We start from the raw sequence: 10,869 nt of genomic DNA on the forward strand, positions 1-10,869 counted from the left end.
TATTTCCACCCCTGTTTTTTCTTGAACAAAATACGTATCTTGTAACAGGTACAGAGAATGCCTCTTAGATAACATACACTCTAGGAATAACACATGAGGCATTTGATAGCCTATGTAATACATAGGTTTGTTGATCTCCCTGTCCTACAGTCACGCAAACAAAGAATAACCAAGCTTGCAATCAGCAAGACATTCATAACAAAAATATACCTTGACTTCCATCCAGTATAATGACAGTATCATAATAATCAAGAAATGCAAAATTGGGAAGAAAACGTCATGAAAATCAGTAGCAAGTTTTCATTCTTGTTGTACATAGATAGGTTGATCATACATTAGAAAACACAGAGTTTCAAGCGTAATGAATGATTAAAATATTCATCATGAGATCCTTGTTAAAAAGGTATATAACCCTTGAACCCTAGCCTGGACTGTAAAACTTGTCAGATACGCTTGTTTGCTTATTTATTTACTTTATAGGATAAATCACCTAAAAAAAGTACATCTCAATGATTACGACTATTTCCACACATGTACAAGATGATATGGTTTAAAACATTATTCCTCAAGTTTCGCACGTTGTGGTTTCATCATAAACAAATTATTAAATGTCTGTGATATGCAGACAAAGGATGTTAAAATGTCTGAGATATGCAGACAATGACAGATGCAAATGCAATATATGATTGAAAGTCACTACAATCGTCATATCGTAACTGTGCGCTGTGAATGCAATCACGCAGTGAATGTAGTATATAACAAGATTAAATATACGATACGTTTTATGCTAAAGTTGACATATCCGGCATGTACCTAGCCGGTAGTAAAGAATAGTTTACATTTTAAGGCATCTATAGCCTCGGCTACCCACCAACTGTTGCTAAACATAACGTATATCTAAATCCACATTTGATGTCCGACTAAATGAACCAATAACCAATTCCGTGGGCGAGATAACTTCACTTTGCCTCACAAGCACGTAAAGGTAAAGTTGCGATTTATGGATGTCAACTTGTAGGAATACGATGGTCTGGAGTATATTCTTACTCATTCATTAGGTGATTGAAAACAAGTTTCAATAGCTAGAGTTAACAGGTAGCTAGACTTAACTGAATACCAACTCAAAAAAAAGAAGAATCAAGAGTTCAATATTTATGAAGACGACATATTTAGAACTTAAGACTATAGAACAATGGTTCTGTTTACGAATACATCTAAAAATTAAATTCATTTATTGATTGCCAAAAAGAACTGAAACTTGTGATGTCTTGTTTGTGTTGAATCAATTGACCTAGTTCTATTAGGACGCTACGAATACTGTTAATTTTTCACAAATGACGATCTCTTCTTGAATCTCGATCGTTATTGGACTGATTCTTAATACTGGGACGGGTAGGAACAATGGATTCGTATGTTTACGAATCGGAAAGTACATGTAAAAACAACGCTTCTGTCAACTTTCTGAATATTCAATTTATTGATTACTTCAAATTCGAAAGGAGAGACATTGACAGGTCTTAGGTGATTTAATTTGTTATGTGTTCGCAACCGCTTACTTACATGGCTCGTTACAGAACCTTTCGTTCCCGCTGTTACTGGACTCATGCGCAGATAAATTACAGTCGTTAATAATAACCTTCATATCATTAATCGGACAACACCAATGACAAATGAGAGTGCAGTTCCCTCCCTTTGGTACTCGATTCCAAAAAGTAAAACTCGATTCCAGCTGTACCCGACCCGGATTCGAGTACCCGTCCCAGCCCTAATGTGAGCTAGTCATTAGCTTGTCCTTGTCATCCGCCTGTGAGAGTTCCATGTGGTGCACGCAGTTATGCTGGTTTCGGTATCTCAAAAACTAAGCCACATGTAGAGGTTCTGCTGCTCCACCAAAGTCACCATTGCGTTTCAAGTTTAGTAGACGGCGGCGTATCATTGATTCACTTATGCAAATTCGCCTCAGGATTACGTTATTAAGGAGTGCGCTATCATGAATTCAGCTCCTCTAGCATTTGTAGGTTGCCTCTTGGAACTTCTAGCTTTGGCATGATCTGTTGGAATTAGGTGGATTCTGCTCACCGTTAAAGAAGGCGACCTCATGCAGAGTGCGCCACACCGGAAGTTTTGCTATATTTAACAGTTGTTTTCGAAAACGTGTGATCGACATGTCATCGAGCTACACTTCTGTACAGCGTTGTCTGTAAACTACATTGTGTTTTCTTTCTCCTTGCTCGCTTTCAACACTCAAATCTTCAAATGTGTATATATTAACACATGGCCCGACTGTAACATACATCAGGCCGTCAGCGTCCAGACAGAGGCCTCGCGGTTGTTCCAGACCTTCTGTGAGCACATCTCTGACAAACCGCCCTGACTTAGTCAGTTGAATCACCTTCTGATAATCCCGGTCGACAAGTAGCACATCTCCTGTGCTGGTTGTTGTGAAACCTCGAGGACATCTTAAGGTTCTTCCTCCGGTCGGGGAGTAACAATACCGGACTTCTCCATCACTGGTCACCGAGACAAATGAATTCACATCTCCCTGGCCAACGAGAATGTTCCCCTGGTCAGTAATTTGGATATAATCTGGGCTGAGTATTGAGCCTGTGTTGATGGATTTCAGTACGTTCCCCTCCATGTCCAGGAGGTCAACAGAGTTGGAGGATTTAAATGTTCCAGCCAGAAGCTTAAAGGGATCTGGAGACGCTAATGCGAAGTACTCCCTCTTTGTCCTGATGGTTGAAAGCAAGACGGGGTCCGGTGTGAGCTGCACAGTTACTATTTCCTTACTATCTGGAACACTGACTGCTATAAGATTTCTCTCAACCGTTGCTATTTGCCATGGTCTCTCTGAAAGCATCAGAAATCTTTTGTGAAGATTCCCCTTTGATGTATAATAGGATTTGAGGTTTCTGTTGGTGAAATCTGCTATGATCAAAATCTTATTTGGTTCACCTCCCAAACTGACGACTGTGACGTCAATCAAATCAGGGCAATACTTGTCATTCTCTGCGTGACAGTTAATGGTGTGGTGGGGGACAGCAGACGACTTCCGGTCGCTCACATCATGGACAATTGCAATCTCGTAAGCACAGTCGCCGCTTTCGTTCGCTGTCTGCGTGAAGATAATCTTCTCTGGGATTGATTGGTCGCCCATGTCCATGTTTGATTCTGTGTCTTCTTCCGACACTGTGCTCAGGGATTCGTAGATGGCGTGTATTTCCACAAGAGAGTAAGCCGTCACAGCATGTTTGATGTACTTGTACTGCTGACCGTACTGGCTCAGTCTCATCTCCTCAGACCGAATGTAAGCGTATAAATCTTGTATTTGCTCCTCAGAAAATGTATGCACATCTTGGACCATCCTTTTGACGGAAAACTTCATGGTGCGTTGGATTTGCTCTTTGACCTTCTCGGCGTTATTGGTTATGTTGTGGATATGTTCCTTCGCCATTGCAATATTATCCTGGGTAGTCTTCATCTTATTTAATATATGTTGAGATACGCATGTTAGTTTATCTTCAAAGAGGGGATCATGTTTTGTATAGATTCAACATCACATCCATCATGCTTTGTACTACAACACTCGTCACAGAGTGCAACATTGCAAACTTTGCAGTAACGTTTGACCTGATTGTTTCTGTGTTTTCTACACATTAGAACATGAGCTGGGTCTGATGTTGAAACAGACAAGTCTATGTTGCCCTGAAGGATGTTTTGTACAACAGCAGCTTGTGAAATCGGGGATGCGTTGTTTTGCCCATTACTTCTATCATAGCTCTCTGAAGGGAGGGCTGAGGCTTGCAACTCTTCATCTTCTGATATATTTCCAAAAGAACCTGAAAGTCGAATAAGTATTTGTTTAATATGTACGGAGATACAGAGTTCTTGTGTTACAGTATATCCGTATCACGAGTGCTGTCGTAAGTGACGACCAAAGGGATCTACTGTTCCTGTGCGCCGTTGATATAGTTTTAACATATTCCGATGTCATGTGTGTGTGTGTGTGTGTGTGCGTGCGCGCGTGCGTGCGTGTGCGCGCGCGTGTGTGTGTGTGTGTGTTAAGCCCAGTGGTTAACGCGTTCGCTCGTCACGCAGAGGCCCGGATTTGATTAGCCACATGAGCACAATGTGTGAAGGCAATTTCTGTAATCCCCCGCCGTGATATTGTTGGAATTTTACTCAATGTGGTCACTTAGTAAATGTTTCACAACCTACAAAAAGCTTATTCCAATTTTTCTTTTCCCTGATAGCCGCGAACAGCTGCAAAATTGCTGATGCGGCTGAAAGCAACATTTACTCACTTTTACTTGAACTCAGTGATATTAAAGCAAATCACCTGATGGACAGTCGCCCTCCAGTTCCTTTACGGAAAGGCTTGACTTCATCTGGCTGACCCACTCTTCCATTGGTCTGTCTGGGAAAGTCACGTTCTTCACTTGTCCACATATAGGACATGATGTGTGCAGAGGCAGTGATGCGGTGTACTTCAGCAGGCAGGGCTTACAGAACGAGTGACTACACGGAAGTGTGGTAGGATCAGTGATGACTTTTGTGCACAGCACACAGAAACTATTTCCGCAGGGATGATTGTCTGCCATCTGGAAAGTTGAACCTGACAAAACGAATAAATGTTTCTTTTTGTTAAATGTACAGAAAAATGTACACATAGCTTACACCTTTAATAGGCAGTGACAAATCTGTTGACTTAAACGTGGTATTTACAGTAGTGATGGTTTTCACGTGTTTTCACCTGTTAGCTTAGCAGGGGTGCCAACCAATATCTCATTCCCTGTGTGTATGTCCTCAATGATCGAGATCCTATCGAGGCTGTATCTAATATCGAACAGTCTTCAGCTTAGTTGTTATCATCAATTCACAAAATGGTTTGCTGCTTGTTTGTGTGTTTATTTTAACGCCGCAATCTCATCTGTGCAAGACAATCCTGAGACTGACATCATGGGCCGGCTAGCTGAGATGGAATGCAACGCCTTCCGCTGCCTGATAGCCTTAAGGAGAATACTCCAAGTGGCTTGAGAGAAGCTTGTGCATTCCTCATAACGCAGCTTATGGTATTCAAGGGGGGCGGTGGGGTAGCCTAGTGGTTAAAGCGTTGGCTCGTCACGCCAAAGACCCGGGTTCGAATCCCCACATGGGTACAATGTGTGAAGCCCATTTCTGGTGTCCCCACCGTGATGTTGCTGGAATATTGCTAAAAGCGGCGTAAAACCAAACTCAGTCAATCAGTCAGTCAGTATGGTATTCAAGACGTGTGAGTGAGCGAGTGAGTGAGATTCACGTCGTTATTAGCAATATTACAGCAATATCACGGCGGGGGATACCAGGAATAGGATTTACGCATTGTACCCATGAGGAGGGGAATCGAACCCGAGTCTTAGGCGTGACGAGCAAATGCTTTAAGCACTAGGCTATCCCACAGCACCATTGAAGGTTTGAATAGATTCTTGCACACAATATCATTTTCGTACGAAACATCTTATTTGATATTGTTGTGAGGTTCAACTGATTGCCTTTCATCGAAACCCGATGGAGTGAAAGTTATAGTCTGTTTGCAGTGAAAACGTACCGATGAATTTCACTTTAAACAAAAAAAGTAAATCAAGTTAAGTGAAATTAAGATTGCGAATCCTCATAATTTTACCTTGCCAAATGAACATTTAAATCTCAGATTTTTATTCAACTTAGGATAAAAGTCATAGTTTCAAATTGCTATTATTGGTTTGTATTACAAGGGGGTGAGCGCAGTAGATGGAACAGTGAAACAAATGCACGTGCGGTACGTGATGAGCGTTAACTTAGACCAACTCTACTTGTTCTCGATGTTTCATTTAAAGTGCATACCCCTTGTAATACAAAGCAATAATAGCGATTTGAAACTATGATCGTTTGTTAAACAACTTTTATCCTAAGTTGAATAAAATTCTGGATTTTGAATGTCCAATTGGCAAGGTAAAATTATGAGGATTCGCAATCTTAATTTCACTTTATTCGATTTACCTTTTTGTTTAAAGTGAAATTTATCGGTACGTTTTCACTGCACACAGACTATAGGCAAGATATCAGTGACTGGACTTCTTGGTCCAGATCGCCTCAGTATAGCTGAATGTTGCTGACTGCGACGTAAAACAACACTCACATAGGCGGATCCAGAGGGAGGGGGGGAGGGGGGTGTGCACCCCCTTTTGTCATGAAAGATTATTAAATGACCATTGAAACTCTCGTGAAAATGAAGTGTGCAAACCACCTTTCTCATACAGCTTTTTGAGAAGTGAGTGAGTAAGTTTAAAGTGCGGCGTAAAACTAAACTGACTCAATCACTCACTTCTCAAAAAGCTGTATCCGCCCCTTACTCACAGACTGAAAGATACAGAAGCACGTCACCTGATGTGAACTCGTCCATCCGCTCCTGGATGTAAAGACTTGGCCTCAGCTGCGTTAACCACGTTTCTACCTGACTGTCAGGGGTGGTCACTTTTGTCCGTTGTCCACAGATAGCACATGGGAAGTATTTGGCTTCCACGGCATCAGACTCTCCCTTGGTGTATAACAGCAGACAGAGCTTGCAGAATGTGTGATTACACTGAAGTGTGACAGGATCTGTGAACACCTTTGTGCACAGAGCACAGCAGAGGTTTATACGTTGAAGAACATCTGCCATCTGGAAAATAAATAAAATAAAATTTTGACGTAGGGAGGGCATGTGTAAAATAATTACCTTTCTTGAATCCGTGCAATTGACGAAGCTTGTATCAAGTCATTCTGTGATGCTCTACTAATTTTACTGTCCTTTGTTGACAAGGTATTATATATTATATGTATGTATTATTAATTTAGAACTAGTTTTAGTCACGATATGGCTGAAATATTGCCGATGTGACTTTAAATCTTGACTCACTCACTCACTGATTTGAGATTACGGTTTAGGTAAAAGGTGTTTCGCCTTTTCTCTCAGTCAGATTAAAACAATTGAACATATCAGTAATTTCTTAATAAATGTGAAAACGGCTTGTAATACGAATGTCTTACGCACAAGGATACCCCGTCGCCCAAACTGGAAACGATGAGTATGTGACAATACCGCGTTGAGCAGTATTTCGGTCACACCGAGGCGTGTCAGGTTCACCTTGGTGATATCAACACTGAAGTTTGAGCACCACAGGTCACAGTCGTGAAAAAATCTGTGAGCGGAGCAAAGAGGTCCTCGACAAACTAATGCATGCATGTGTACACACCTAGAGGGGCAGTGGGGTAGCTTAGTGGGTAAAGCGTTCGCTCGTCACGCCGAAGACCCGGGTTCGATTCCCCGCATGGGTGCAATGTATGAAGCCCATTTCTGGTGTCCCCCGCCGTGATATTGCTAAATGGGTGTAAAACCATACTCTCTCTCACGCACACACACTTACAAAAACAAACACAAACTTACAAAACACACACACACACACCGTCACACATACACACACCGTCACACACACACACACCCGGATCTTCACGGGTCAAGTTTCGTGTACCCTGCTTCAACAGTTTTTTAACAAATGTGTGATAGATTGATGAGGGAGATACGCCCGAAATGATAAAGGTGTCAGCAGTTTTGACACTTTGGAGAAATCAACAAACATGGTTATGGTGCTGTCAAACGGCATAATCAGAGCGGAATTCGAACCCATGTTAATCGGCCTCGACAAGCCAAGGGACACAACTCTGCATGGCGCCTTCGATGACTGGGCCACCCGGATTGCACACAGGACAGATACGAAGCAGCCAGTGCATCATCTGCCAATGCCCCGACCCCAGAGTCTATATGCCCTACTTTTGAAGCCGCTGTGACGCCCCTTTGCATTAGATAGGGCCTGTTCGATTATTGCAAAACTGGTTTTGGTTTCTGAAACTGGTTTCTCTTGTTATAAACGAGTGTCCAGTTTCGGATACATGGTTTCAAAGTGAAACTAGTTTCTAGTTTTATAAACGAGTGGATGGTTTCACCATCTGGTTTCAAAATGAATACAAAAAAATGTCTCAGCTACTATATATGTGGAAGGAATTGGATGACAGCATTGCCGAAGGTAATATTTTTTGTCATTTTATCAGGGATTGAACAAATAATAAGAGATGAGATGCTTTTGGAGGTAAATATTTGCGTATATGTAATTATACTGTAACAAGTAATTATATGTATACAAGTAACATAAAATAGTCATGTTCAATAGACTGGGGTTTTAAATAATATTTTCCTTGTTCTCAGTTGATTTTTATCATTGTTTTGGTTACAGAAACTGCTGCTCTATTTTGCCACCAAGATCAGCTGAACTTCGTTTCCGCCATGTTTGTTGTGAGGGAACGCGAAACCGAAACTGCGAAACCTGCCTCGGAGATGGTTTCGAAGTTTCAGAACCCAGTTTTAGGTTTCGACATAATCGAGTGCATGGTTTTCCAGAAACCAAAACCGGTTTAGCATAATCGAATAGGCCCATAGGTACGGTTTTCGATAGGTAATTACATTGGAATACGCTAGAGTGACATTTGGGATTTACTCCATATTCTGTTTTCAATAAATCTCATATTACATTCCACAAAGCCCATGTCAAAGCATATACATGTATGTACTTACCATGAAAAACTCTGTATACAAAAGAGTTACGGCCCAAACCCTTCGTTGTACATCCGAATCGTAAGCTGATAGCTATCACTTATCAACTGTGCTTTTTCCAGATCCATCATGACGATAAAACAAGAAATGAAATTCTCATTATGTTGTTTTTTTCCAACAGCTGTGTTTTCCCAAACCTTGTCGTGTCATCCCCAACGAGGCCACATCTTGTTTAGAGAACGTTTTCGTGTGGTGTTCCAAAGTCACTTTCATAATCTGATATGACGTATATATAGATAACAGTGTAAATACACTTCCTGTTTGCCTGTCACAAAAACACATTGCATTCCATTGTTGTCGGTCTTATAGGGAGGATCGGGGCTACAAACGATCCCCAGCATATTGATCCAAGTGCTGCTGATGTGTGTGTGTGTGTGTGTGTGTGTGTGTGCGCGCATGCGTGCGTGTGTGTGTGTGTGTGTTTAAAAAATAAGGTTTTACGTCATGTTCGGGGTTAGTTTAGTTTAAACATATTTTATTCACAATGTGAAAAGGATCGGGGACAAGTTCGTTCAACTTATTAAACCCCTCTCCGAAGATATTTACAATAACTAATTACATCACAAGCAATTATTAGAAACAGAGACAGAGAAAGACTGAAAGATAACAGGGGAAAATGCTATAATACAAAAGGTGTATAGAGAGAAGACTACTGGAATCGTTTAGATTTGCATATATATTGATGTACATTATTGAATATAATTTCATTTTTATGATTTGTCAGATCTGCAATGCCGTTTAAAATAACAGATTATGTAATCACAGAATTACTACCACATACATCTTGAATAGCTTTAAGCATGATCTTTCTATGTTGATTGTATAAAGAACATTCTAAGAAGTAGTGATGAGCATTTTCGCATGGGTTTCCACATGCGCAGGATGGATCAGTGATTAGCCCTACTCTGTACAGATCGTAACTTAATCTACTAGCTTCGGGGTTATTGCGCTATAGACCGGTTTGCCGCTTGTGCTCATTTCGAATGATGCCAGTTTATAGCACGCTACAGACACAGTACAGAGTCCCCGATTCAATGGTCCTGGTGGTCAGGCTCGCTCACTTGGTTAACACATGTCGTCGTATCCCGACTGCATATATCGATGCTCATAACATCGATCACTGGATTGTCTGGTCCGGGCTCGATTATTTACAGATCGCCGCCACATAGCTGGACCATTGCTGAGTGAGACGTTCAACAACAGACAAACATTCAGAAATAGTCTACACACAAAAATACAGGCATCATTGTGGTATCTTCAAGGCATTGTGAAATGTACGGAGACCTGGTTATAACGGTGAGTGGGGCGGTGGGGTAGCCTAGTGGTTAAAGCATTCGCTCGTCACGCCGAAGACCCGGGTTCGAATCCCCACACGGGTACATTGTGTGAAGCTCATTTCTGGTGTCCCCCGCCGTGATATTGCTGGAATATTGCTAAAAGCGGCGTAAAACCAAACTCACTCACTCACTATGACGGTGAGTGAGGTCTTACTTCCGCTTTGAACTCTATTTCAGTGATGTAATGACGCGTCGTCTTGTGAGGACAACCAAAGTGATGCAGATCTTAGATGCTGACCACTTTGGTCAAACCCAAGGGTGACCCGGGATTCGAACCAACAATCGTTTCCGTTTCAGTACGAAACGCTCAGCGTCTTACGTCAACTGGGCCTCTGGACTTAAGCTCAAACTTGAACTTAAACAGTGGAGGGTCGGTAGAAGGAGGGGTGGAGCTACCATGATAACAAACATGTTATTATATACTCATGCCAATAATGTTTGTCACCCCCTTCAAGTTTTTTTAATTGGAGAGGGGGTGAGGTGGGGAGGGGGGGTGTGACAACCATTATTGGCATGAGTATATTATTTGTTTGTTTGTTGTTCAGGGGGGCGGTGGGGTAGCCTAGTGGTTAAAACGTTGGCTCGTCACGCCGATGACCCGGGTTCGATTCCCCACATGGGCACAATGTGTTAAGCCCATTTCTGGTGTCCCCCGCCGTGATATTGCTGGAATATTGCTAAAAGCGGCGTAAAACTAAACTCAGTCAGTCAGTCAGTCAGTTCGTTGTTCAGTGCCACACTCAGCAATATTCCAGCTACATGGCTGAGGTCTGTAAATAATCGAGTCTGGACCAGACAATCCAGATCATCATCATGAGCATAGGCCGTTAAAGTAATATGAATACATTAATATGAAATACTAATTCT

At 41.7% G+C, this 10,869-nt stretch overlaps 1 protein-coding gene across 1 annotated transcript in view; it reads right to left on the reverse strand.

Annotated features, from left to right (window-relative positions):
• Positions 1 to 1,687: 1,687 nt before the first annotated feature.
• The window catches only part of LOC124266343, a 9,563-nt gene continuing 381 nt past the window's right edge, over positions 1,688 to 10,869 (reverse strand). Inside the window, exons 2-5 of the mRNA XM_046701146.1 lie at positions 8,627 to 8,881; positions 6,403 to 6,679; positions 4,340 to 4,615; positions 1,688 to 3,839 (exon numbers count right to left, since the gene is read on the reverse strand). Of these exons, the coding sequence (XP_046557102.1) occupies positions 2,177 to 3,481 (1,305 nt within the window). The 5' untranslated portion in view covers positions 3,482 to 3,839; positions 4,340 to 4,615; positions 6,403 to 6,679; positions 8,627 to 8,881 and the 3' untranslated portion in view covers positions 1,688 to 2,176. The remainder of the gene's footprint in view (positions 3,840 to 4,339; positions 4,616 to 6,402; positions 6,680 to 8,626; positions 8,882 to 10,869) is intronic.

The sequence above is a fragment of the Haliotis rubra genome, unplaced genomic scaffold, assembly GCF_003918875.1.
Source record: "Haliotis rubra isolate DU_JTF1 unplaced genomic scaffold, ASM391887v1 Scf125, whole genome shotgun sequence".
Lineage (NCBI taxonomy): Eukaryota > Metazoa > Mollusca > Gastropoda > Lepetellida > Haliotidae > Haliotis > Haliotis rubra.